The sequence below is a fragment of the Panthera tigris genome, chromosome E2, assembly GCF_018350195.1.
Source record: "Panthera tigris isolate Pti1 chromosome E2, P.tigris_Pti1_mat1.1, whole genome shotgun sequence".
NCBI classification, from domain to species: Eukaryota; Metazoa; Chordata; class Mammalia; order Carnivora; family Felidae; genus Panthera; species Panthera tigris.
Genome location: NC_056674.1, coordinates 57385511 through 57413316, shown reverse-complemented (window position 1 = coordinate 57413316; position 27806 = coordinate 57385511). Strand labels below are relative to the sequence as shown.

Below are 27806 nucleotides of genomic sequence, written 5' to 3'. Positions count from 1 at the left end.
CCCAGGGCCCGTGAGGACGTGACCTCACGCGTGGCCGAAGGCCCCCGCAGAGGTGACTAACTTAAGGGCCCCGTGCGGAGACGAGCCTGTGTTACCGATGGGTCCACAGTCATCACGAGGGTCCTCACGAGAGGGGAGGCAGGAGGGACAGAGCCAGGAGGCGGCGGCCCAAGCAGGGGCCGTGGGCGGCCTCTAGAAAGTGGGAAAGGCCAGGGAACCACAGGCGGCCCTGGAGCTTCTGGAAGGAACGAATTTCTGCTGGTGGCTTGACCCTGGCGAGACCAGTATCGGGCTCCTGGCCTCCAGCCCGTAAGCGAGTAAGTGTGTGTTCCTTTTAGGCCACGAAGTTATTAAGCCTGCGGGCACGTCTTAACAGCCAGAAACCCGTGCGGCTTCTAATCGCCCCCTGATACCAAAAAAGCTTCCACTGATGAGGCCCCTGACTTGTGAGGATCTGCAAGCCTTCAGAAAAGAGAGTCCGCGGGAGAACGGCCCCAGGGACGTCTGAGAACGTTCGGCCAGGCTGACGGAGCCGCTCAGAGACAGAAAGTCAAACCGATGCCCACGGGTCAGGGGGCTGACTCCGGTGCTGCCTTCGCTCGTGACCTAGTGACCCGTGGCCGTGGCCGTCACGGGGGCTTAGCCGGCAGACCCTGTGCGTGTTGAGAGCCGCCAGGGGGCCGGGGCGTTGTGCGATCGCGTGCGGTGCAGGGAGCGGAGGCGAGGCCGCTGCCGACCGTGTCCCAGCTCCGCGAACACCGCCAGGTGCCTGTCACCCGGCGGGAGGGTGGGTCTGGGCTTTGCTGTCTCCCAGGCCCCCTGTCTGCACGGTGCCTGGGACCCAGCAATCACCTGTGGAGCCACTCGGGTCCCGACCGCTGGCCAACCGGGCCGGCACCTCCTCCGCGAAGAGGCAGGGCGGCCGAGAAGAATCCTGCACGGTCCTACTTTACATGACGCGTCAGCAGGGGTCAAGTCCGCAGACACAGCACGGGCAAAGGAAGCGTCTGCTGAGGTGCCCCTGGCCTGGGACAAGCAATCCGCCATCCAGCGGGTTCCTGACCCCAGACGTGAGTGGGCGGATCGAAAGGGGCTGTTTGGAAAACCCCCGGTCGAAATCCCACGCGGGGCCGCCACCCGGTCCTGTTCCGAACCTGCCGAGCCCCCTCCAGGCCGTGGGCCCCGGCCTCCAACCCCAGGCCCTTCCAGAGAGGCCGCTGGTTTTGCAGAAGAAAGTCGCTTCCCAGTGGCAGAGGCCGCCCCGCGCCCTGGGAAGCTAATACCGCGGCCGAAAGGGGGAGGGTCCCAGAGCCAGAGCGAACACCCGCACTAAGGCCCGGAGGTCAGGACCCCGTGCGGGCTGTGACTCAGTCGCTTGAGTTACTGAAAGGCAGTTGCAGTCCTGCGCGGCCCCATCTTTCCTCCGTCAAGAGGCAAGCTGGGCGAGGTGGGCTCCAGGGGACCTGTGAGGCCCCAGAGTGTCAGGCAGAACTCTGGGGGCCTCTGGGGTCAGCAAGAACTTCCCTGATTCTAGCGCCCCGTGCGGGGAGACCCCTCGGGCTCAGGGAGGCCAGGACAGCTGGTCACCCTGTCTGCACAAGGAAGCCTTCTTAATCCCCCTCCTGGGAAAAGGATCCGTCAGCCTCCGGTTCCCAGGAAGGGTTTGTGCCCCGCCAGGATTCTGAACCAGTGCGCCTGCCTCTGTCTCCGAGAGAGACGGGGGGACTTCCAAAACGCAACGATCAGTTTAGAGCCCCCCTAAACGCACGGTCAGTGGAGGCGAGCTCGGCGAGTGAGTACCAACACGCTTACTGTTCTGACCGCCGGGCAGAGCGGGCCCGCCGCTCGCTACGCTGCCCGAGTTGCCAGATGTGGGGCCCCGATCCCGCCTCCCGCAGTCCCAGCCCGCGGAGGCGCGTCCTCCAGGCTCAACGCTCCCAAGAGGCCCTGCACGTTGCTTTTGTGCCCTCCGTGACGGCCCTTTGCCTCCCGGGCCCTGATTTCTGGACGCCAGTCGTGACAACACCGAGCCCTCGGCCGGGAATGTGAGAGCCTCACACCGACAGCCCGATCCTTCTCGACAGCCAAGTGGGGGTCATCGTGGGTAACAGTTTGGAGCGTCCACCACACAGGCCCCGTTGTGTTTCACACGCGGAAATGGAGACGTCTCTCAATTATCCTCCGTGGGAGGTGTGACTCTCTCTTCACAGAGAGAGGCCCCGGGAGGTTAAACGATTTGCCCAGCAGCCCGCAGCTGGCCAACAGCAGAGCGGGGGACCCCCTCGGAGCCGGCAAGCGGGACGCTATTTTTCACGGGACAATAAGAGCCTGCAAGGGCTATCGGCCAGAAGCATCGGCATCATCTGGGAACTTACTCAAAATGCAGATTCTCTGGCTCTCCGCCAGATTCGGAGTCAGAAACGCTGGGGTAGGGCCCGGAAGTCTGTTTGCACAAGCCCTCCGGGGAATTCTGATGCGTGCGTGCCCAAGTGTGAGGACATATCCAGCCACCGAGGGAGACGGGGAGAAGAGATAAGAAACTGAGGTCCAGGGTGGGGGAAAGGCTTGCCCGCCATCTCACAACCGAGTCGTAAACTTGCACCTTGACCCGGACTGTGCTCTTTGGGCTACACCCCGATGTCTCTCCTGCCTGCAGCTCACCGCAAAGCGAGGCGAGCAGGCGGAAACGGCGGCACTATTAGGCCCTTCGAAGATCTGGAGACAACTCTCCCAAAATAAATCTCTTAGCTAAACAGACATGTTCCAAAAAGGCATCATCATTTCCCAGAATACAGAGTGACCTAGAAACCGAGGCCAACAAAGAACCTCTAAAATGGATGGAGCTTTCTTTCTTCTCTCCTTACTCGGCCAATCTCCTCTCCCTGTCTCCCCACCCTGTTCCTCTCTTTTCCCCTTTTTTCTTTCCTTCTTTTAGTTTCTGAACAGCTTAACATCTAAACATCGACTAATCCCACACCATCACTTATTTATTCCTTCAACAAACATTCACTGACCAATCATTTATGTGCCGAGCTCCGTTTGGAGCACTGTGGTTGTTCCAAAAGCTCAAAAACCTAGTGAACAAGGTAAACACTCCATAGGGCTCTTCACCCACGTGCCTGTTCACATCAGTGTAATTATGAGTGCAGGTGCATTCAAGCAAGGCACAAGAGAGTGGGGAAAGGACAGAGCCTGAAGCAAGACCTTCCTGGCACCTCACCTTGGCCTGTGTCAGCTGTGTGATTTTGGGACAGCCTAAAGCTGTCCTGTAAGATGGGGACACCAATACTTAGAAATGGTGTTTTTAAAGAACCTAAAACAACAAAAGATAGCTTTATAGTGTTAATTTCCATCAAGTTCTCCTTGCAGTTCTAACCTTCAGAAAACAACTTTATATGTTTAGCTGCTATGTTGTTTGGCGCATACAGATTTGATCTCATAAATCCGATCTTCATAAATTATACCTTTTGTGCCACCGTGCAATGAATTGTGGTGTCTCACTCAGTATGTTTAACCTTAAATTCCACTGTATCAGACAGCAATATTGTCACTCCTGCTTCATTGTTTCTCTGTATTTGGCTGGAATCACTTGGCCCTATCCCTTTACTTTTCAATCATTTTAAAACCAAAGTCTCTGTCTTTTAATAGCAGACTGTGGCTCAAACATTCACTGTAACAATTGATACACATTATTTTACTCCTTCATTAAACTTTCAAAACTCAGTTTTGGCTTAATGGCTTCTGAGAAGAAAAAAAAAAAAACTCATTTGAAGAGGAAAGGACAAAAAGATAGGAAAAAAAAAAAGGGTGAGCCATGAAGGTTGGTTTGACTTTACAGGACTTCGTGACCTCACACTTATAGGAATCTGGAACAAATCAGCAGGTGGAGGCAAAGACGATGGTGGTGGGCGGGAGAGAACAATTAAAATGAAAATGGACAAAAGTTGAGTAAAAATGTTAGCCGGGGATAAGCAACGTTGATCTAATCATGAGATTTTTAGATCTCGAAGATTCCTTGGACTAGAAAAATCCCAGCTGGCTCCTTCTACAGAGAGGTAAGCAACTTGGCAAGAAGATCACACAGCCTATTGGGCAAGGCTGTGACCACATTCCCATCTCTCGGGACGCCATGTCCCTGAACCCCGGGCAACTGGAGGGAACAGACCACGTTCTGGAGGATTCGCTAAGAAAACTCAGGCTGAAGCTTCCTTGTTAAAGTCAGTAAGGAAAATACAGAAGAACAGACTCCGGTGTAATAAGAGTGGTCATCAGCAAGTAGTAAATTAGTGTCATTTGTATTTCCTCCGGTGTTTTTAGCTAGGCGGGTACGTAGCCAAAAAGAAATACCGTGAGGAGAGTGGACCAGTTCTATTAATGCGTCAGGAGAGCCGGAAAGGTGTTAAATATCCGGAAATGAAGTACGTGATACAGGAAAGCCGGCGCATTACAAATGCACATCAACGGGGAAGCGGGAGTCAATCGACCGAACTATGAAAACATGTGCGTAAGACGAGGTACGCCTGCATCTGTATTCGTGAACATACACGAGCGGAAGTAGTCGCTATGAACCGGGAAACGAGGGCAACGGTTGCAGAAAGAAATGCTGTGGTCTAAAGTCAGCTAGAGACACAGGAATGAGATCTCGGGTTTCTGGCATCCAGACTTTGGAACGTGATTTCCGAGGGCTTAGCGTGCTTCGAGAGGTGGTCCCTGAAAACACCAGCATACTCACGTCTGCGTAGATGTTAGTTCCAAACACGGGAGCCCAGTAGGACGGCTCGTCTTTGCAGTGTGCCGGACAATGAACTCTGGAAAACAAGACACGTTTGTGCGATGGTCACGGCCAGCAGAAAACAGTTCCCGAGAAGCGGCTGGCCTTCCCTCTTGGAGCGTCAAGGGTTAACTACTTGGATGGGAAAGGAAACTACCCTAGTGTACACTCTTTGAGAAAAAAAAGATATACCTCTCGCACCCTAGCGGTGGTAAAGATATCTTCCCTCTTCTTAAATCGTGCACAGGGAATTTTAAAAGTCCGTACCAAAAGAGGCCCGCAGAAACAAGGTGAAAGAAAGTAAATATGTGAGAGATGGGAATATGGGCTTGTCGGAGGTCGTACCTCCCATTCTCGGGGGTTGGCCAACTCATACCGGGAGTACATCACGGAGATTATACTCAATAGACTTTTTTAAAGGCCATTTCCCTGCTCGAGGGCGGAAAGGGTGGAGGGCCCTCACCTCAATGAGTCAGACTATTACAGAGAGGGGGCGCTGATAACCCGAGGCGGAAGAGGTTAGATCACCACTGTGTCAGTCAACCACATCCCTGCTGTGGGCCTAGAGGATTAGGAGAGCACCTCAAACTGGAAATGGGTGGGCCCCAGCTGGTGTGAGAGATTCAGACCAGGGAAAAGCATGAGCCCCACCTAAGAAAAGGTTTTTTTTTTTTTTTTTGCCTTTATCTACAACAGTATATGCCGTGTTGCTGGAACCCAGGGACCAGGAAACCAAGATGGCGTCCGGAAGCCATCTGGCCCCAACGCAGGCAGGATCCCGGGAGGCAAGAAAGGCAGACAAAGGGACTGGGAAGTTAAAACAGTCCTGTGGGAGGGAGGGGACAGGAGTGGACCGAGAGCATATACGTGTGAGATTTAAAAAAAAGAAAACAGAATGTGGGAACGAAAATTCTTTCTGACTTTCTCTAGAACGGCAGGCCAGAAACCTCTGTTTTCTATACTTGTACTGTGTCAAGCTTTTCTTTTTGTTCATTTGTTCTTTCCGAAATAACTTCCTTGTGCTTCTCTTTAATATTTGGGTTTACTATTTAATAGTTAATAAAAGGTCGTGATCCTTGGAACATTCAAAGGGGATCAGCTTCGCGGCGGAGGGCCAGTGGGGGCCAGCGAGAGGGCCCCGAGGGGAGCGTGCACAGCAGAGGGGAGGAGTGGGGGGGGGGTCCCCGTCCAGGGTGTGCCCCTCACCAGCAGCCTCCTGGGGCTCTTCCCTGCTCACACCTTGGGGGTCTCCACATGTTAGTTTTAAGGTCCGTCTCACGGAGGGAGAAGTGTTCACAGCTCCCGAGAGGACCTAACAGGTGCTTCAGAAGGAAGTGTTACCGGGAACCCAACGTTTTGCCACGAAGCATCACCCTCCAAAAATCAGCCGGAGAAGGTTTAGGCAGCGCACGTAAAACCTAAGTGTGGTCCTAAGAATAGTGGTCCTACTAGGACCTATTAGGACCTCTAGGTCCTAAGAGTGGAAACCACCGTGAAGAAGGAACCACCGACGTGCTCAGCAGCGCAGGTGAGTCTCGAAAGCATTACGCAGAGTGAAAGAAGCCCCACGCGATGACCCCCGACGCAACATGACGCCGCCTTCTCTCGGCCCCTGTGTTGGCAAAACCAGACGCTAGACAGTCTCACCTTGGGCAGTGGGTCCCCGGCTTCTCGAACGGGCAGAGCTGAGCAACGGTGGTGTAACAGTCCAAGTCCTGCACTGGGGACAGGAACGCGATGGGAAACGGTCAGGTCGCTCGCAAGCCGGGGTCTCGGGCTACCCGCCTATGAAATGGGCTGCTGGACAACCGGGTCCAAGAGGCCCACTGGGCCTTCGGACAGAGGTGGGATGGGAAGCCCACAGGTGGCCGGCCCCAGCAATGCTGGCGCCTCACCTCGGGCCCCTCAAGGAGGTGAGAAGCCCCGTGGCCTGAGCGTGGCTACAGCACAAGAGTGTGACCACCCTCGATCGTTCCTCCGTCGGACCCACGATACCTTTCATTTGCTTTTCTATTCTGAAGCTGTTCACCTCCCTTCTCTTCACAGTAGGTATTATTCCAATTATACAGAGTTGGAAACAGAGGCCCAAAGGCCAAGAGACAACCCTGGGTCTACACGGGACACGGTGGGAGGCCAGGCTTCTGATTCCCCGTCTAGCGATCTTCAAGGTCACGTGGGTTTAAACAACAGAGGCAAAAAGGGGCTCTGATACGGCCCACCTGTAGTCTCTGACTGCGTGTCTTCAGCTAGTCTGGGGCTCGACTAACTCTTCCGAAAGGGCCAGAGGGCAAATATTTCTGGCTTTGGGGGCCCTGTGGACTACGTTGCAACCACTCAACTCTGCTGTTATGGCAGAAACCAGCGACAAGAGGACGTGTAAACGAATGGGCGTGGCTGTGTGCCAATAAAACTTTATTTACAAAGACAGAGTGCAGGCAGGATTCGCCCCTGAGGGTGGTAGGTCGCCAACCCGTGGTCCAGCCTATCGTTTGGGTGGGTCGGGGATCGATGTAGCAATCCAACAAAGGGGACTGGTTCACTACACCAGGGGCCACAGTATCATGGCAGGCAGATGAGGTCATTAACACTGGGTTCATGGGGCGCCTGCGTGGCTCAGTCGGTTAAGCGTCCGACTTCGGCTCAGGTCATGATCTCGCGGTCTGCGAGTTCGAGCCCCGCATCGGGCTCTGTGCCAACAACTCATAGTTTGGAGCCTGCTTTGGATTCTGTGTGTCCCTCTCTCTCTCTGCCCCTCCCCTGCTCATGCTCTGTCTCTCTCTGTCTCAAAAATAAATAAAAGCATTAAAAAAATAATTAAAATATTTTTTTTAATTGGGTTTAGAACACCACTTAAAGGCACAGAAGTATCTTCCTGATACAGTATTATTTGAAGAGAAAAATCAGGTTACCAAACATGTAATTCTGTTTCAATTTTTGAAAGTGTATCAATGTATTACCAGGGCATATACTCGTAATCGGAGGGAAAACACCTTCAGAAGTATCCACCAAAACGTTCACAATATTATCTGTAAGTGGTGGAGTCTGGTCAAATCCTTTTTTTTTTTTTTAATCGCCTTTGTATTTTTAAATTATCTGGAATGAATAGGCATTGTTTTGTAATAAGGAGAAAAGCCGCTATGTGTTCTTATAAAGACATCTAATGAGATATTCTTGCATCCAGGGCCCGTGACAAGCCAAGAACTGCTTTCCCAAAGGAAGGGGTTGTCGGGCCAGCTTCCCGAGGAAGGTGCCGGGCGGGGCGCCCCTACATCTCGCCTCCCCTGAGACGGTCCCAGTCAAGCGCTCTTTCTGCACAACCAGAACCCACGGCTCCGCTTGTGCCCGCAGGACGCCCCCCAGGGGTACGCCCTCCCCCGCCAAGTGAACGCGCCGTAGACGGGATTAGACAGCGAGGCCAGGGAGGGCGCGGACGGGCCGCGTGCTTCGTCAAGTTTCCCTTCTGTCGTTCAGGGCAGACATTACTAATCTATTGAGGCCTGTTTTCTGAGGAGCCCAGAACAAGGCTGCAGAATCCTACTCAATACTCCACCCACCATCACCAACCAACAGAAACAGACTCTCCTTCTACGACCTATTGGCTGCTCCAGACCCAGGCATTAGGACTTCTGTGACATTCAGCTGGGAACCCCCGGGCCTGTGTCACCCGTTTAGCGATTTAGGGCCGATGCCAGGTGCAGATACGTTTAGAAACTAGTTAAAGAATCAGCATTGTCAGGAACCTCTTTAATAACCCTTTATGATGCTGAGGACCGCAGCGTTCAGAGGCAGAATTCACATTAAGTCAACAGCTCAGGAGAATGACATCTCCAGGGAAACCCAAGATCACCTGCGTATTACGGTCACATAAAAAAAAAAAAAAAAAAAAAAAGACTGGCCAGGGGGCGCCTGGGTGGCTCAGTCGGTTGAGCGTCCGACTTCGGCTCAGGTCACGATCTCACGGTTCGTGGGTTCGAGCCCCGCGTCGGGCTCTGCGCTCACCGCTCGGAGCCTGGAGCCCGCTTCGGATTGCGGGTCTCCCTCTCTCTTTCCACCCTTCCCCCCTCATACACTCCCTCTTTCTCAAAATAAACATTAAAAGTAAACTAAAATAAAAAAGACCGGCCAGCTTACCTTTTACTTTGGACACCATGAACGAGCTGGAAGGTTTGTACTTGCTGGAGAAGAAAACAGGAGGTTCAATGCAAACAGAATTGTTTGTAAACGTGCAGGGTTGCTCCCACGTTTGTCTTATTTTGGACTCAACTCTGTGTTTCCCTACTCGTTTCCCATCAGCTGGAAAGCCCTTAGAACATTCTCGAGGGGGGTTTGTCAACCTACTTTGTGCCAAGAGCCCCTCTGGCAGGCTGGTGTCCTGCTCAGAATGGTGACTTTAAAATGCAGACCGTAAACTTAAAAGGTTAACGGGAAATCAGTTGCTGGGGGGGATCACTGCCAAAGCATCAAAAGGAATGTGTGGGGCCCCTGGGTGGCTCGGTCGGCTGAGCCTCGACTTCAGTTCAGGTCATGATCTCGGGGTCTGTGGGTTCAACCCCTGCATCTGGCCCGCTTGCTGTTAGCGGGAAGCCCGCGTGGGATCCTCTGTCCCCCATTCTCTCTCTCTGCCCCTCCCCTGCTCACGCTCTCCCTCAAAAATGAATAAACATGGGGAAAAAAAGGAATCTGCCTTTGGGTAAGAGCTGCGCTTCCTTGCGAATGCACTCGAAGCAGAAACTGTCTTCCAACCACTGTCTTTTCGGGGTCGTGACGGCAGACGTTTGCAGACGCCTCACCCCTACTCCCGTTTGGGACCAACACTCCGCCAGCAGGAAATAACTGTATTTCAGTTAGAGGTTGGAGAAAATAAAGCTTCCGTTCGTTTTGTGTCGAGGTTGGCAAAGAACTGCCCTCCAGACGCAAAGCTGGCCGCCGGGAGGGCCCCGACGCGGCTCCGGGACAAGCTGTGCTGGCCACGCGGGGCCCGGACCCGGCCGGCCCAAGGCGCCCTCGGTGCCCCCGCTGAGCCTGGCGCGGAGGCCGGCGTTAGGTCACCGGGCCTCCGCGAACGCATTCTCTGCTTCTGTTTAGACACCCTCACTCTCGTGGTGACGTGGCCCCTGAGACCCCAGCTAAGGCGAAGAGGGAAACTTGCGAGCCCTCTTGAAGAACCAGACCTTTCAAAGGGGAATGACTCATGCGGTTTTTGAAATGTTCTGCGTGGAACCCCCTGGAACACACACAGGCGCTTTGGCCGCTGTGACCCTGGCTGCAGAGGCGGGACGGGCCCTGACGCAGGGAGGCTCTCTTGATGCGAGGCACCGTGGCCCAGGGACGCAGGGAGCTGGGGCAGGGGCCCCGGTGTCCCTGCTGGGCCAGGCTCTAGGTGTCCTGGATGGGGGGAGGGGACTCCCGGGCGCGAGGGGCCTTTCCAGGGGCGACAGATCTTTCCTAGCGACCGTGGGAGAGCTGCATCGTTTAAAAAACTGGCTGCCTGCACCCGTGTGGACCAGCCGGGTCCTACCGTGGCCCTGTTTCCCCAGCGAGACGCTGTCACCCAGAAGGGATGAAGACACCCGCCCAAGGTCACAGAGCAGGGGCGGGGGCACCAGGTCTGTCAAGAGTCAGCCTCTAAACCCAAGGATGGGAGGAAAAGCAGGAGTTGAAACTCAGCCGAATTAAACACTTAAACACACGCCCAGAAAAACCCACGCGGGTGAGAGGTGGTGAACCGCCTACGGGGTGATGTCTGAGCTACGGCGTTCAAGTTCGAGTTCACCGTGACAGTCTGTTTCCCTGCGTCTTCATATCGTTCGGTACTTTTCAAAATTTCGACAATACTTTCATAACCAGGAAAAAAAAAAAAAGAAAAAGAAAGAAAAGCGTTAAGGAATCCTGAGCACGGGACAGTTACCTCAAAGACTCCACGCCGTTTCTCTCAGACCTGACGAAGAAGGGGACCTTCCCGTTCCTGGTGACGTCCACCAGGCCACCTTTGGCGTCCAGGATCCCGTAGTGAATGGCGGCCCGGCATATGCTGGACGACTGGGGGCGGGGAGGGAGACGGTAAGTTCGTCTGAATTCACCTTTGTCCAGTCTGCTTTAGAGATGCCCAAGGTTTTGTCCCCAAGCCACAAAAAGCCAAAACGTCGGGCCTAACTCCCGCCTTTCCCCAGAACCCGTCTTTGCTCCTGGGGTTGCTTATCTGAGAAAACCCATCCGAGGTGCTTTACGAACTGAGAACGGGGACAAACGGCCCTTTCTCCCCCACGCAGTGAGGCATATTAACGCTCGGTCTAACATGGAGACCGACCTTCACGAGGGTCCACCCCGGGTCCCAAAAGTGGCTTTACTAGTCTGTGAGCCCGGAGACAGACGCACATCAGCTCTGGGACGGAGGGGGTGGAAGGAAAAAAGTCTCCTCGGGCCCAAACCCGCAACCTCCGTTCCAAACGCGCTGGGAGCCCACCCGGGCCACTTACGCTTTCGTAAAAGAGAGTTCCAAACACCTGCGCCTTGCTGCCCAGGCAGCCCGCTGGGCACTGGTACCTGATGGAGAAGAAAGCAAATGATTCCCACAGGTGAACGCGTGCGGATGAGATCCCACCGGGAATTCATCGGGGTTCTTCTCCTCCGGAAGTTCTATTACGGACACCAGAGAGAAGCAGGCTCCGAATGTTTTCAAGGGAGTCACGGCAGCCCAGGTGAAGTTCATAGTCACGGGAACACCATCGTGGATTCAATTTGACCTCGTTTTCATGTGTTTAACGTTCATGCTATAGGGAGGGGGCGCCTGGGTGGCTCCGTCGATGAGGCGTCCGACTTCAGCTCAGGTCACGATCTCGCAGTTCGTGGGTTCGAGCCCCGCGTCGGGCTCTGTGCCGACGGCTCGGAGCCTGGAGCCTGCTTCTGAGTCTGTGTCTCCCTCTCTCTCTGCCCCTGCCCCGCTCACACTCTGTCTCTCTCTCTCTCAAAAATAAACATTAAAAAATAATAATAAAAAGATTCATGTCAAAGGCAGAGACACCAACCGATAGACAATTCACCACCAAGTGGTTTCAAAGGCACCAAAACCAAAATCCTCAAACATCAGTCATCACAGAAGGTGCAAATGGAAAGGACAAGCCTCTTTCTAGGTGTCAGATTCCAAGGGTTTTTTTTTTTTTTTTTTTTTTTTTTATTTTTAGATAGGATAAAATTCAACGATGGTGTTCTTGCCCAGGAAAATGCACCTTTCCAGAAAGCCTTAAAAATGCCTGTCCTTCAATTCTTAAGTTTTCCTCGTAAGTGCATAGCCCAGGCCAGAAGTCGGAAAGTCAGGTCCCCGTACTGCACCAAAGGTCTGGAATCGTTGAAAGACCAGGAAGAAGCCGGCACCGTCGGAGGGACGGCCTAACACATTTTTGTGCGGTCGTACGTTAGGGTATGATGCATCCGCGAGAAATGAGGGTTTTGGAAAACATGTGACTTCGGAAAATCTTAAATGAAAACAGTAGCACATGAGGGGCGTTAGCTGTGGGAGCCTCCCCGGTGCCCAGAAAAAAGACCGGAAGGGAAGCTACATCAAATCTGTACGGATATCGCGGAAAGGCGGGGAATCTTTAGTTTTTTCTCTAAACTCTGGTGCTGGTGGTGTTTTCCTGAATTACTGACGATACACGTGAATGCTTTTTAAAGTCGGGGGAGGCGGGGGGAGGCCCGGTCAATACTATGATTGTAAAAGCACCGTGGACAGAAAACTGATGAGCCAGGGGATGGGCTGACTTCCAGGAGGCGAACCGTGGAGGCTCTTGTGTTTGCAGGCGGGGGGAGTCGTAGTTCCTGATCAGAGGCCTCTAGTGGCCTTCGTGTGGCCGGACCCCTGCCTTCTCCCTGCTTGCAGAGGGTCCCATCGACCCCCGACTCTGGAACGTTCTCGAGGCTATCTGACGGATGTTCTCCAGCCTCGTCATTTTTTTCCCACTGACGACTCTGGTGTGATGTTCTCCTCACGAGCTCGCGGTACAGAAAAGCACACCACCGCGAAGGGACTGCTGGGCCCCAGGGCCACGCAAACGTGCCCTCACGCCATGCCCGGGTCATTCCGGCACCCGTGGTTGCCGCATTTGCTCATCTGCCGACAACCCGACTGCTTTGACGTCTTCGGCACCCGCTGGCCCTCGAGCCACCTCGCCCTGGGATGCCCCGCGGCCACTTCCTAACGCTCCTGCCAAAGTCCGAGCAAAGCGTCCTCCTGGCACACCAAATTCCGAGTCGCCAGGGTACGAAGCAGGATCTGCTACCTTCTCCTTCTGGTGTGTGCACTAAACAGCACGATTCGCGTTCAGAGGAACGGTCGCCGGGAGCCACAGGGGGACGAGGCGGGGGGGCTCCACCACGGACTCGGGTTTCACAGCCGTGCAGCTGGATCTGCCCGCGGCCAACAGCGTCGGCTCACGCGTGTCCTCCCACGGCCCCCGCCCTCCCCTGCTCTGCGCGGGACCCGGGCCACCCCAGACCCCCTTCGCGCAGCAGGTGGAATGGAGCCCCGGCCATGCACGAGCTCTGCTCCTGGCACATCTACAGCCTGGGGATTCGCTTTGGACCAAGGACCCAGAGCATCCGTCACTCGGGCCCGTCCTCCCCACGAGACGTGAAACACTTCACTGGAATATTCGTCCAGGTGGGAGGACACCCGGTGGGAGCCTGGGCCAGCTCCTTGGTCAAAGGCTATCAACTGATTTTAGCCCTCAGGGAACGTGGGGCAGTTTCTGGGGCCATTTTTAGGCATCCCAGTTGGGGGTGGGGGTGCTCCTGGCATCCAGGGGGGTGAGGCCAGGATGCTGCTCGACGCCCTCCAGTGCACAGAACAGCCCCGCCCCAGAAAATGATCTGGGCCTAAACGTCAGGAGTGCCGAGGCCGAGAAGCTCGGGTCCAGGCACTAAACGGTGGCAGTCGGAGGGAGCTCTGAGACACCACGGCCGGTCTAGCCTATGACGGGGAACGAGCCTGCCTAGCATCCCGCTCGACCCGGCACAAGCGTTGTGCTGAGAGTAGAGGAGGGCATTTTCCCCCGAGTCTCTACCCAGCTCGGCCCGGCTGGCCGGCAGCGCACTGATCACGACGTGGCCCGTGACCGCGGCACACGCTTCGAAGGGGGTGCAGGCGTCGGCCGGAGAGCGGTGCAGCGGGGCCTTACCTGTTGCACGTGGACCCTTTGCACTTGTCCTTCATCTTGGTGTCACAGCTGACAACTTGGGCTAGGAGAGAAGTGCGGAAATACACGTCACAGAAGCAGGGGGATGGGTCTGAGTTAACAGACACCACCCCCCACTCCGAAGAACTTTCTGGAACATTCTGGAATCCGTGCCACAACCTGAGCAGGAGCAGTGCCCACTGGCTGAATGCTTCAGCTGTGAGGTTCGAATTCTCGACCTGCCCCTTTAGAGAAGCAGTGTGACCTTGGATATGTTCCTTCCCCTCCGTGAGGGTGTGTCCGCATACGGATAGTGGGGATAGGACCTTGGGTGCTGTTTCTGTCAGCGTTAACTGAGAACGTGCATGTGGCTTTGGAGGGGGGGCCTGATACGCACCAAGCGCCCTGAAGCCCCAGAAGGTTCTGGAGGGTGGGACTTACAGGCCTTCTCCAGCCAAGACAACTTCTGTTGAGCATTACTTTCTTGTCTGTCTTACAGGGACACGTCAGAATCCTGGCGTGGGGTCAGAGTTTGTCAAAAAGACTTATTATTTGGGTGCCCGGGTGGCTCAGTCGGTTAAGCATCTGACTCTTGATTTCGGCTCAGGTCACGATCTCACGGTTTGTGAGTTTTGAGCCCCACGTCAGGCCCTGCGCTGGCAGCGTGGAGCCTGCTTGGGATTCTCTGTCTCTCCCTTTCTTTCTGCCCCTCTCCTGGTCTCTCTCTCTCTCTCTCTCTCTCTCTCTCTCTCAAAAGTGGATAAACATTTAAAAAAATCTTGTTTGTTGATTTGTCTCTCTTATTTAAAAGAAAAAAAGACATTTATTTTGTAATGTTAAATTATTTTCTTAATGGAACCGGCTTAGGGGGAAGCAGAGAACCATGAGTGGACGGCCAAGGCCTGTGTTGTGCTCATGAGAAAACACCCCTCCGGAGCCCCGAACCTTCAGGAAAGGCGCTACCTTGGGGAAATGGAGCACTGAGCTCCAGCCAGGGCCGGTGAGGGCAGAGAGGGGGCAGACCTGAGAGGTGAGTGCATCGAGGGGCAGGAGAGGGGAAAGCCTGACAATACCCTGCATTTGGGGACTTCCAGGAGCCTTGGGGGGGAGCGCGGGTGGCACTGCGGTGATGACCTCAGAGCTGACACTGGGTGGCCCCCATTACTGCAAAGGATGCTCAAAGCAACCCCACATGGGCCTTACTGTCCCCTTTTATGGATGAGCAAACCAAGTCTCGGAGGGGCCAGCGAGGGTCCGAGCCACCAGAGCCGGGCCCGGATGCCCGCCCTGCCGGCACCTCCAGGGGGACCCAGTTTCAGCCCAGGCCCCCCGCTGAAAGGGCAAGGCCTGACCTCGAAATACCTGCCTGGCGGGAAAGGCCCCCCAAGCGCTGTTCCCATAACGCTTGCTTTGGAAATGACTTAAAAGTATCCTTTTTGGAAAACGCCTCGGGGCGGCGCGTTTGCACCCAGACCCGCCCTGTGTCCCCACTGTCTGCCTGCTCGGAGCCCTCCCCGCCCCGCGGCGCCCCCCCCCCCCCCCCCCCCCCCGCAGAGGCGGCCCCCACTCACTCATGTAGTTCACCGCGGCCGCTTTCTTGGGCTTCGTGGGTCTGGTCACCCTCGGCTGGACCCAGACGTGCTTCTCTTCCGGGACGGGAGCCACCTCCACCTCGTTCATCTCGTCCGTTTCGGGTTTGGGGACGAAAGTCTCTTCTTCACGGCGGGGGCGGGGGCGAAACAGACAACACAGAGGATGCCACAAAAATGCACTTTGCGGGGTGGCGGGGGCGGGGGTGGCGGGGGCGGGGGGGGCGCGCACGGAAACGGCAACCGGGAAACCGAACCAGCTTGCGGTTCGCTTTCACAAAGACTCACTTCAGCAGCAGAGAGAACGTTCCACGGCAGCACCGAGCCGGCCAGGGGGCATCCCACCCGCCCAGGCGAGGCGGCCGGCGCTCTGCTCGCCGTGTTTGCTTTGGACCCGGGGGCAGCCCCGACCAGAGGTGCGAACCCCAGTGCCCGCACCCGTTGGTCACACTGGCTCCTTGTCCTACCTCCTCCCGCTCGCCACCACCTGCCCGAGGGCGCGGCTTTCGGGGGGCCGCCTCCCCGTCCGAGCCCAAGCTGGCACGGTCTCCCCTGAGCTCCCTGTGGCCCCCGGGGCTCTCCCTGGGGGAGGGGCCTTCCACTGTGGCGCACGGGGCCCCGCGTCGCTGTCCTCGGACCGCGCTGTGCCCGGCCGCCGGCAGGATCTGCTCCCTTCCGCTCGCCTGTGAGTCCCTGCTCAACCGCGGCTTTCGGGCTTTCGGGCACCGAAGCTTCCCTGCCCGGCGCTCACGGCCAGCTTTTTCACATTCAAAGCCGAAGCTGGGTTGAGTTAGCCCAACTCCGGGTTAAACGCAGAGTTACTACGTCACCCCGCTGCCGTCGCTTCTCCAACCTCGACCACGACCCCCGAGTTTTCAAACACGCTCACTGGCCACACAAATTCCATTTCTCCAAAGTATCAGGTGCACCTCCGAGGTTGCATCCTGAAAGACAACTGCGAGCCACTCCTCAGAGCCACCCTCAGGCCGCCACGGTGCCACGGTCCCAGACGGTGAACTCCAGCCGAGGCGCGGAAAAGTCTTGCCAGTTTTATTTCCTCGAGCGGCCGGGTCAAGGGCCGACTGATGCGTGCGTGCCTTTGCCGGGGAAGCCCTCCCACCTTCACAGCGTGCACACCCGTCCCCCAGGGGCGTCCGTGGACCGGAGCTGGAAACTGCTGCCTTAGAGCCACCCCCCACCCCCCGCCGCCCAGTGACGATGACATTCGGGGCCTCCCCGGCCTCTCTGTGGCACCGGATTGAAATTCAAGTCCTGGCGAGCGCTCACGAACCCCCTCGCCTCATTCCTGAGGAACAGCGACCTCGCTTCTCCAAAGGGGGAACCAAGTGTCTCGGAGCTAAGCAAAACAAGCATGCAAACGAGGGGCAAAGTGTCCCCTGCTTTTCAAGGCTGGGGTGCTCTGCACCTGTCTCCCTGGCCGGTCCCTCAGGCGAGGAGAGCGGGTGGGATTTAAGGCGGGGGGGGGGGTGCGGATTTAGGTCCAGAGCCGGGGTGCTATCCTAATCAGAGCTCTGTTCACGGGTGCGATGTCACCACCACCTGGAAACTCCCTGGGGCCAGGAGCGAGCCAGCCTGTTTCCGCCCCCACCCCACAACGGACATCCGGCTCTTGGCACAATTTTGCCCCAAAAAATCTGCTGAATGAAGGATGAGCTAAGTCTTAGAAGAAGTGTGTCCTTGCGTTCTTGGGGGGAAAAAGAGGAAAAAAAAAAAAAGAAAGAAAGAAAGAAAGAAAGAAAGAAAGAAAGAAAGAAAGAAAGAAAGAAAGAAAGAAAGTAAGTAAGTCCCGGCTGAGTTCAGAGACATTCAAGATGGGAATTCTGGAATTCGCCACTTGTAGCCAAAAGCTATGACGGCTTTTTACAAAGACCCCGGGTTTGCCTCTGCGTCTGGCCGCAGTTCCCGTCAATGTCGCTATTCAGGTTGGCCCTTCAACCGAAAGCCAGAGCTATCTCGGGAATGAGCCGGGGTTTCTTCCACTGGCCTGTAGGATTTTTATACCTCATAATCGTGGCTTTATTCAGCCGAATATAGTTTGCTAGAGCATCCGAAGCATTTGAGGCCTCACTATTTAAGCAAATGGGCAGACAGTCCTTGCCCTCAGACGCACACATGAAAAGAGGAGAGGCTGTATTTGAGCACATCCTAATTAAGGTGCCCCGCGTACAGCAGCACAGGACTGGGGAAATTCCGTGCCCAAGTTCACTGCAAGGTTACGGTGCACGCTGTCCAGCCCTGGGGGTTCAGGGCGCACGGCTGGGTCTACGTCCTCCCGCGGCTTCCTCTGTAGGTAGGGACAGAGCTCACGGCTAACGTCTTCTGAACACAAACCATGTGACCGCCCGCCGGCTCGGCCCTTCCTCGGTGTGCGGTCCCGTCTCCCGAGGAGGCATGATCAGCCCCATTTCACAGACAGGAAAACCGAGGCTCAGAGAGGCTAAGCTACCCGCCCAAGCTCACACAGCTGAGGGTCACACTGTCCTTCCGTGAAGCCCATGTCCTTGGTCGCCACTCAGGGTCCCGGTTTCGGGCTGGAGGGGCGGAAACTTCTCTCACAGTCTATCTTTATCCCCGCTCCATCTGCCATTATAGGTCAAGGCCTTGCCAGGCACCCTCAATAAACGCTTATTAAGTAGCTTACGCAGATAAGCTGCTTTAGAGGAGACTTTCTGCGTGGTTGGCTGTGGAAACGGCGAGTCCTGCCAAGGGAAGTTGGGCGTCTTCCACCAAAAATAAAGAAACGAGTACAAAGGCTTCATTGGGTGGGTAACCGAGCATCTAAGGTGCCTTTGTGTGCGTTTGCTCTTTGAAAATGACCCTCTGGGGGTACCGGGGACATATGTGTTCAGAACACATCTGCTACAGGACCCTGGAGGCCCCAGGGTGAACGAGCAGCTGTAACAACAGGTGACCAGGGTTCACGAGGGGTCCCCGTACAGTAAGACTGGAGAAGCAGGTGCACTGCCTGTGTCAATCAGGGAAGCCTCCCTGGAGGAGGTGGGACGCCAGAGCTGTGTCTCCAGGAAGGAGAAGGTATGTGCCAGGTCGGACCCCACGCAAGGTAGGGAGTGCCACCACACCTGCCCACTACTTCTCCGAGGGGTAAAGGGCCCGTTCGCCGAGCATCATGTGTCGGCGGCTGGCGGGAAGGAGCTCCTGTCCCTCTCTCTGCTTCCTCCCGGCAAACCGCCACAGAAGGAGTCTGTCGCTGTTACAGCTGGGGAAACTGAGGCATAAAGAAAGAAAGCCAGCGGTACGCCAGAGCACGCACCGCCAGTGACAGCACAGATGCCCCCCCCCCCCCGCCCCAGCCCAGGCGGCTGTGGCTTGGGCCCCTGGCACCCCTCTCGGACGTGCTCTGAGAAGAGCCCTGTGATGAGATCAGGTTTCCGCAAAGAACAGCGGGAGAGCCAAGAGGCCAAGAGCGTCCCTCCCTCACGCTCCCCAAATCAGCCCTCGGGATCCGACGGGGGACTCACCCCTGCTGGGGTGACTGGAGTGCGGCCACAGGCCCTGCCTGCCAGGGACACGGGGAAGGCCGGACGGGCCCGAGTGCCAGCCCCCGCCCGCTTTCTCGTACCGCCGTGACCCCCGCTTTCAGGCAGGGAGACTGAGGCTCAGGGAGGGGAGGCAGCCTGCCCAGGGTCCCACTGCTAGAATGCGGCGGGCGGGCTATTCTCAAAGCCGGTGTGCGGGGCTCGTGAGTGCAGGACTCTGAACGGGGACACCCAGGGGGGTTTCCCTAAAGACAAGGGTGTGGAGCCCCGAAGACAGAGAAGAGGGACGGGCCAGCGGGAAAAACCGCAGTTCGCAGCCTTTCTCTCTCCCGGGCTCATGACCACACGGTCCTTACAGCTCCAGGCACAAGTGTGTTCTCTGCTTCCTGTTCTCGCCCCGAGGCTGCATCTCCCTCCTCAGGGGCCACCTGCTCAGGAGGCTGTCATCCCCGGCCCCGCCGGATGACAGCCAATGCCCCCGCTGTAAGCCCCGTGGCATCAGCTATTCCCCTGGGAAGACACACACACACACACACACACACACACACACACACACACACACACACCACTGCTCGTGGCAATGACCCCGCTGGACCTCCGTCCGGCCAGGTCCGCATGTCGTATCCCGGATGGGAGCAGAAAGGCGCTCCCGGGGGTCACGACCTACCTCGGTAACACAAGTTGTTCCTGCAGCCGCCTCCGTAGCTGGGCGGGCACTCAGAGCAGGGCCGGCCGGTTTTGTAGGGGGCTTCTCCAATCCAGTTCCCCCTGCGGACAGACCAGAAACACCATCGGGGGGGGGGGCCCGCCACCCCAGGGCCTGGGGCGCCCCCCTCTCCCCTCCCCCAGGCTGTCCGGGGGAGGAAGGAGGGCGTAGGCTTCTGGGCAGCTGCAAAGAGTCTAGAAAATTCTAGAAGAATCCCAGTCGTGTTCTGTCACGTCAGTGTGTCAGATCATGTGACACATGTGACAGATCATGAACACGGAATATTAAAAATAAAGGTCTCTCAATTATTAAAAAAAAAAAAAAAAAGACTAGCGTGTACCATACAGACGTTTTTCCTTTTGGGGAAAAAACAACAGAAAAAAACCCAGCCGGAACCAAAAACAGGCAGCACTTTTCCCTGCTAAGATCTTCTGGCGGATTTTTTTTTTACACCAACAGCCAAATGGAATTATCCCTCACCCGCCACCTGCCACCGGGCCGGGGTTGGCGGTGGGGGGGGGGGGGGTCCCACCATCGTGGGCCCATCACTGGTCTTTGTCAGGCCTGCGCCTCCCCCCAGCGATGACCTAATCGGCCGGCCCTCATGCCTGCGGGCTGCTGAGACGCGGCCGGCACGGGCGTGCCAGATGCTTTCACCCAGAGTGGCTATTTTCTTCCCGACCTTCGCGATGCTGCCCCCCGCCCCCCGCCCCATGCCGCCTCCTCGCGGCCACTCCCGGCCCAAACCAAATAAGTGAGGTCATTTGTATTGCATTCGGTCACGGGGCAAGCACGCGCCAAGGGCACACCGTGTGCGCGGCTCGGTGCGAGGGTGGCGGCCAGCCCCGTGGCCAGCGTGCAAACCGCGGGCTCTCCGCTGGGAAGGTCGTGCTCTGAGATTCGGCACGTATGTGAGGGGCAAAGGGGGTGAATGAGTGAAGGGACCAGTGGCACGCCGACGGTATCAGCATGGCGTGAGGAAGAAGGGGGCTGCCGCACAGAGGTGCCATGCGTTCCTTCCCAGCAGGGGAAGCGTAAAAATGCGAAAACCAGGTCTAGCGTGACTTCGTTTGCTAGAATGCTGTCCGCTGCGTATTTTTAGAGAAGAAAAAAACCAGAGTATTGCCGTGGCACACCCCACTGGTTGGCCGGTCAACAGCTATTCCCACTTCCGATTTGCTCGGACGGTCCCAGATGACCGGCCAAGCCAGTTAGGGCAATTTCACTGGTTAAAGCCAACTGGGGAAATCTTGCGCCCCCCTCGTCTGTGAGTGGCCCGGTTCTGGCCAATGACGTGAGAAAGTGGGCCGGGGGTGAGGAACGCCTAAGAGAAAGCCCTTTTCTACCATTCTCTTCCCTTTAGTTTGGGGGGATGTGATGGCTGGTGCTCTGCAGCCATCTTGGAACCAAGAGGCTAGGACAGCACAGCCGGGAGACAGAAAGAGCTTGAGTCTTCGCCGATACTGCGGCGCTTTTCAGCTACACCGGATGCACCGATCGCTAGGTGTGTCGTTATGTGAACTCGTGAAGAGACTTCACCACTCAAGCCGATTTTAGCTGGGTCCTCCATGGCCCTTCCAGCCACGTCACGCGTTCTTACTTTGGAGAGTAATTGCACACGAGGTAGACCGCGTTCTCCCAAACGTCTCCCCACACGTTCATCCTCTGGCAGGTGTTCACAGCACAGCCGACCTTGTTGGTGGCGGCCCAGACTATCTGAAAAGAGGACAGCCGTGTGTCAGAGTTAAGGACGAGCCAACACGACGTGACCTCGATCTACAGGCTGCTGGTGCTAAAGGGGTATGATGTGGAGTGGGGAAGGACCAGATTTTTCTTCCCCCAACCCCCTGAAGATCCCTCAGCTTCTGTACTCGGGTCACAAACACCAGCCCGGCCCGCCGGCGACACCTGGAGTTAACGCCACGTCAGAGAAAACAGTTGCGGCAACGACAGCGCAGAGTCTCCCGGCTGGGTGGCCGTCCTGCGCGGCCAGGTGAGTGAAGGGGTTCGGGGGGGCGCCGGGCTGAGGGGGCAGCCGGCGCCTGGAGCGTTACCTGCGTGTAGTGGGTACACATGGGCCCGGAGCACCTCTCCGGGCACCAGGGGTCGCACTCGTGGGGGTAGGGGTACGTGTAGTGCTTCACCTCGTCGTACCAGGACTGCACGTGGAAGCCGGGAGAACGGTACCTGCGGGGGCAGACCAGCCTGTCACATCCCGGCCCCCGTGCCCCCAGCAGACAGAGCGCCACCACGCACGGGCAGGCGGGAGGAGGGGAGGCTCCGGGCAAAGGGTCGCAGATCCCACCCGGCGCCTGTATCACTGCCGAGAACCCCAACGTGCAAGGGCTGCCCTCGCAAGGGTACCCCCGGGGTCCCCCTGGGCGCCAGGAGAGTCCCTGGGGGGCCCACATGCCACCTATGTGTGCAGGAAACGTCCGCCCGGCCCCCAGCGAGCCATTCTTTACGTTACAATCAAGTGTACCATTTGGGAAAATATACGTGGCCCCCGAGCCCCACATGTCCCAGATGCCGCTTAAAACACAGGTTGACGGGGCGCCGGGGTGGCTCAGCCGGTTAAGCCTCCGACTTCGGCCCGGGGTCATGATCTCACAGTTCGTGAGTTCGGGCCCCGCGTCGGGCTCTGGGGCTGACGGCTCGGAGCCTGGAGCCTGCTTCCCGTTCTGTGTCTCCCTCGTTCTCTGCCCCTCCCCCGCACATGCTCGCACTCTGTCTTTGTCAAAAATAAATAAACTTAAAAAATAAAAATTAAAAAAGTAAAGCAACAACACAAGTTGATTTCAGGCGCCGAGTCCGTTTAAGGTCAGGGCAGAGAACAACAGTGGGTAACTGTACGGGTAAGGCCCAGATAGGACCTCCGCAGCGGCGGGGAAGGTCTGAAAGCCGGGAGATGGCTGGCTCCGGGGGGGGGGCGCGGGTCCCTGACACCCCCAAACAAGAGCCCGGAGGCTCTCGTTTCCACGCGGTCACGGCTGGCCGCACTCCTGCCGGGGACCCCAGGACTCAGATACGAGGCAGAAGAGGAATTCAAGACGCAGGAACCGGCAGGTAGAGCTCTGCAGTCACGTGGGCAGACCCTTTGGGGAACTTCCTGTTTAGGGTTTTATCAGCCGAGCCCTCCCTTGCCCCCGGGCGGAGGGCACGCCTGTCCCCACCCGGTCATCACCCTTGCTGGCCACTGCTCCGTCCGCTGGGTTGGCATCATTTTCTCCTGACCGGGAGAGAAAATAAACTGGATGTAAATCCCCAGTCACCGTCACCAGCAACTGTAAACAAAGCGGGTTCGATAAAGAAGAAAGGCAAGAGGGGTCTGGCCGCGTCCACGAGCGCCGCGGTGAGCGGGCAGTTGGAGGTCTTGGAACACTGTGAGAACCCACAGCGAATGGTGGCGGTCGGCGACGTGGCCGGGGAAACGGCCTCTCTCCCGAGGGCCCGCGTAGGAAAAGACGCCCGCGGCCACACAGCCACGGAGCGAAGGGACACTCTGGCCCGCCCGTTTCCCCGGAGCGCCACGGCCGGGCTGCCGCGGGGTCCCGGAGAACGAGGGGCTCTTTGGGAAGGCAGGTGGGCACGACGCACCCAGGAGGGGCGAGACCTTTGCGCCCTCTGCACTGTCACACCTCCCAGGGGGCCTGATGCAGCTACGGCAGAGGCTAGGTCCCAGGATGGAGGGGCTCACTTTGGGCCTGTCCGCTGGGCGGCCCGAAGGCAGCCTCTGCGACGACAGCCGGGACGGCTACGGAAGAGAAAACCTGCCTGACGTCGTCTGAGGAGGGAGGAAAAAGGATGAAAGGCTGTCCTGGCCACCGCCTCGACTGTGTAAAAATATGCCGGCCCACAGCCAGATGCTACGCCAGAGTCAAGTGCGGGCGGCTGAGCCGGGGCCGCGGGATGAAGGGCTTCCTGCCTGTCGACGTTGTCTTTTCGTGCGATCGGAGGACAGATTTTATCAAAACCAGAATTCACCCAAGGACAAAAAAAAAAAAAAGTGTGAATTCGCTTCCGTGAAGTCACGTGTCTGGGCCCCTCGTGACACCTGCTCCGATTCTGTCCCAGGAGAGCACGTGGCCTAAGGGAAGGGTACTGCTCGTGGCCACGCTGAACGCGAGAGCCGGGAGCCATCCGGGCTGCAAGTCGGGCCAACCCCGACCCGTCCTTCGAGGGGACGCTTCAAGTCCAGTCCAACTTGCCAACGGTAGAGGCAAAGCCCAAGGGGGCCCTGAGCCCCTGGCTGGCTCTGGGTCCGGGCCCGGAGGACATCGTCCGGCCGGGCAGCGGGTCTGCGCTGGCCCAGAAGACACGTTCCCCGCCCCCCCACCCCCGCCCCGTCCTCTAAGGAAACCAGCCGTCAGCCGGGCAGGGGCTCGGCCGTGCACCCAGCTGACCCTGGGGAGGCCAGGGGCGACAGGTAACAGACCACTGTCAAGAGCCTCCTCCAGGCAAGGGGGCCTTGGCCGTGAGAGCCGGCCTGCCCCGGACGAGGAGGGGAGGAGGAGGGCAGCCGCTCGCGAGGCGGAGCCTGGCTGGCCCTGGAGAATGAGCAGGACTCAGACATCCGAGGGCGGAGAAGACACTCTGGCCCGTCCCTGCAAGCAACGTCCCCGCGTTCCCAGCTCACCCAGCCGGCTCCCTCAGGAATCCTTTCAAGGACACGGAACAGAAGAGCCCGGCTCCAGAAAGCCCGAGCCCGGCGATCGGCGTCTGGACCGCCGAGCAGGCTGGACGTGACAATGGACCGTGGCGGCCAGTTCACAAGTGAGGGCGGGACCGCGGCGGCTCTTACCTGCCCCAGTGGACGGCCAGGTTCTGCCCAAGGGACACCAGCAGACCGGTGGGCCCGTGCTCCCAGATGCACTCGTGAGCCCACGCCGCGGCCGACCTCTCCAGCTCCTCGTCCCAGGTCTGCAGGGGGAGGGGGCACGGGGGAGGCCAGAGTCAGGCACGGTGTCAGGACCGAGCCTGCGGCGACACCCCCACTTGGGCCCCAGGTGGAGCCGCGGGCCGGGGCTCAGCCCCTTGGACACCGCATTCTGTGCACACGTCGGACGGTTCCTGAGCCGGCAAGGGGAGAGCAGCAGGTCAGCCAGGAGCCCAGAGAAGCCGGGCCTCCAGCCGTCCTCACAGCTCCCGCCCGGGCTCGGACTTGCCGGGGACGCCGGGCAAGCCCGTGGCACGGCCTCCCGGCCTCTGCCAACTGCCGTTGGCCTCGTCCCCGCCATCGGGCAGATACAGCGGCCTGCGGGGCAGGCAGGGGCTGTCCCCTCTCTGCGGAGCCCCAGCCCCTGGCACACAGTAGGTGATCACTGAAAGACCGTCGGCCAGAGCCCCGGGACGTGGCCGGGAACGCGAGGCTGCGGGACCCCGGTACGGAACCCCCGCCAAGCTGAGCGCCTCCCCGGCCTCCCGCCCTGCCACCTCTTTCCAGCCTCAGTGACACAGAGTCCCGAACAGCCAGGGGCATTCAGACGTCAGACTCCTCTGTTGCCGACAGCGCCCTGCCTTTAGTGCCCACCGAGCGCTGTGCCGCTTCTGCCTGGGGTCCTTCTCCAACGCCCAGGCACGGCCTGAAGGGGGACGGGAGCTGACATCGCAGAGGCCACACGCAGTCAACAGGGGACGGGCCTGCCTTCGGGCGGGTGACCTGCCTGCTGATGCCCTTTCCTTAGCAGATCTGAGCCCCCGCTCCCGCCATGAGACGCCCCGCGTAGCGTACCATGATGTCTGGATTTACGGGTCACCACCCCCCCCCCAAACACACTACGGAACCAATGTGGTGACTCCTTCTCCAAGCAGTGGACCACCCAATGCTCCGGGAAGGAACAGACACCATGCGCCGGGTGGGGGGGGGGGGGGACACAGTGGGGACGGGTGGCAGCTCGCACCGAGACCTCTCTGGAAGCGGCCGGCTGGCTAAGGTCCTTCCCAGAGCCCAGGGGGGCAGGGCAGAGCCTGTGCAGGCGCGGACCCCGCCCTGAGGGGTTTCTCAGAAGCTTCTCAGAAGCTCGCTGTTTATTCTGAGCAGCGTGAACCCTGTGTGCCTTTGGTCCGGGGCCATAACATCTTCTACAACTCAGCGGGGAGGCGTGCGGGGAGGGCGAGGCCATGCCTGGCAGACCTCGGGGGTCAAAGGCGTCTGAAATTCTGGCTGCAGACAGGCAGACTCCACACGTGGTCTGCAGCAGGCGCGGCCAAACGGGGACCCAGCCCTCCCCGCCCCTGCATCCGAGGCCTCCTCCCGGGGCCTGCCCTTCACCTCCCAACCGCGCCTCGGTTCCGGCCGTGCCCGGCACGTAGCAGGGCCTCAGAACGATGCTTCCCGAACAGAGGGGCGCAGGGCTGGCAGTCAAGGCTGTGACCGTGTGCGACACCCTCTACTGCTCAGTGCCCCCCTGCCACGGCGGTGTCGCAGGCCACGACTGTCGCCCCGGCATGACGCACGCGTGCCTGGGTGAACGCAGGCAGGGCGGGCCCGGCCCCCCGCTCACTCCAGCCCTCACGGGTCCCCTCCAGTCCCCACCTTGCCCCTCACCCCCCGCTCAGCCTGTGCTTTCCCAGCTGAAGATGAGCCCCGCCGACCAGTCCACGTCTCGCCGAAGGAAGGACACAGGTGAATACTCTTTACCCCCCAAAGGGGTGACTGGCGGAAGAAAGACGGAAGGAACAGGGCCGTGAGGGCACCGGGGAGAGTGTTCGTGTTGCGTGAACCTGGGTGTGGGGCCCCGCGCCGCCCCTTGCTGGCTGTGTGACCGTGGACGAGTGGCTTCACCTCTCTGTGCCTCTGTTTCCCCATCTCGTAGGGGGGCTGGTGGTGCCTGCTGGTATAGGATTTGGGGGGAGGCTGAACGAGCAGGCATCCAGCCCCCAGGTGAGGTGCGAGATGGCTCTCAGTAAACACTACAGGAGCATTAAGGAAATTCACTTTCTCAGGCACCTACCCTGCCCCCGCCCGGGGCAGTGCACTTGCCAGGGAACAGTATCAGCACCATTTTCTTATTTGATTGTCACCAGTAGCCCTTGGGGTAGGTTTGATTTTCCCATTGCTGCAGACCAAAAAAAAAAAAAAAAAAAAAACCTTGACGCTAAGAGAGGTTAGGTAACTTGCCTAAGGTCACACAGCGGGAAGTTACAACTTTACCAGCCCAGCTTTAACTGGCGTCCAAGGTTGGGGATGGGGGGTCTCACACTTGCTCTGCACACTGTCACCAAGTGCCAGTCCTGCTCCACTAAAGTAATAATAGCTACTAAATTGATAACAGCAACGATATGTTAACACATATTTAGTACTCGTGCATCATCTCATTGAGTCTTCTCAACCACCCTAGGAAAAGGGGACTTTTACTGTCCCCGTGGTGCAGGCCAGGAAACGTTCACACAGAGAGGCTAACTAATCTGCCTGAAGTCACACAGCTACCAAGCCAGGAAGGCTGGCTCCGGAGCCTGTCCACTTATAAAACCTCAAAAGAGGGTGCCTGAACTCTTTGGAGATTGAAAATCCACCTTCCGGGGCACCTGGTTGGCTCAGTCGGTTAAGCATCGGACTCTGGATCTCGGCTCAGGTCAAGGTCTCACAGTTCGTGAGCCCCGTGTCAGGCTCTGTGCTGACAGCATGGAGCCTGCTTGGGGTTCTCTCCTCCCCCGATCCCATCTCTGCCCCTCCCCCCAACCCGCTCTCTCTCTCTCTCTCTCTCTCTCTCTCAAAATAAATAAATAAACTTAAAAACAAAACCACCTTTCAATGCTGAGGCTATTTCAAGGGACCGCAGCTCAAAGCCCCGGCAGGCAGGGCTGAGCCAGAAGCTAGATTTTCAAGACGTTTTCTCGAATTATTGCCACTTGCTTGTGTGGAAGCAGGATGCACAGAGGGGCAGCACCGGGGAGAGACTGGGACTCGTGCCTCCTTCCCTGCCTCGTGGCCCTGCTCAGAGGTGGCCCCGACCACACCCGTGAAGGCTCAGCTTCCCTGAAAGAACGTGTAGACCCAAGGACCCAGATCCCAGCTCCAATCCTGAAGTCATGCGAGTAAACAAACACGAA

General features: G+C 57.8%; 1 protein-coding gene across 1 annotated transcript in view; it reads right to left on the bottom strand.

Annotated features, from left to right (window-relative positions):
* Positions 1–27806, bottom strand: part of CRISPLD2 (cysteine rich secretory protein LCCL domain containing 2) — a 59224-nt gene that overhangs the window by 14840 nt on the left and 16578 nt on the right. Inside the window, exons 3-13 of the mRNA XM_042970513.1 lie at positions 24556–24674; positions 21809–21941; positions 21355–21470; positions 19716–19816; positions 15513–15656; positions 13945–14005; positions 11248–11314; positions 10680–10810; positions 8903–8946; positions 6419–6491; positions 4733–4808 (exon numbers count right to left, since the gene is read on the bottom strand). Of these exons, the coding sequence (XP_042826447.1) occupies positions 4733–4808; positions 6419–6491; positions 8903–8946; positions 10680–10810; positions 11248–11314; positions 13945–14005; positions 15513–15656; positions 19716–19816; positions 21355–21470; positions 21809–21941; positions 24556–24674 (1065 nt within the window). The remainder of the gene's footprint in view (positions 1–4732; positions 4809–6418; positions 6492–8902; positions 8947–10679; positions 10811–11247; positions 11315–13944; positions 14006–15512; positions 15657–19715; positions 19817–21354; positions 21471–21808; positions 21942–24555; positions 24675–27806) is intronic.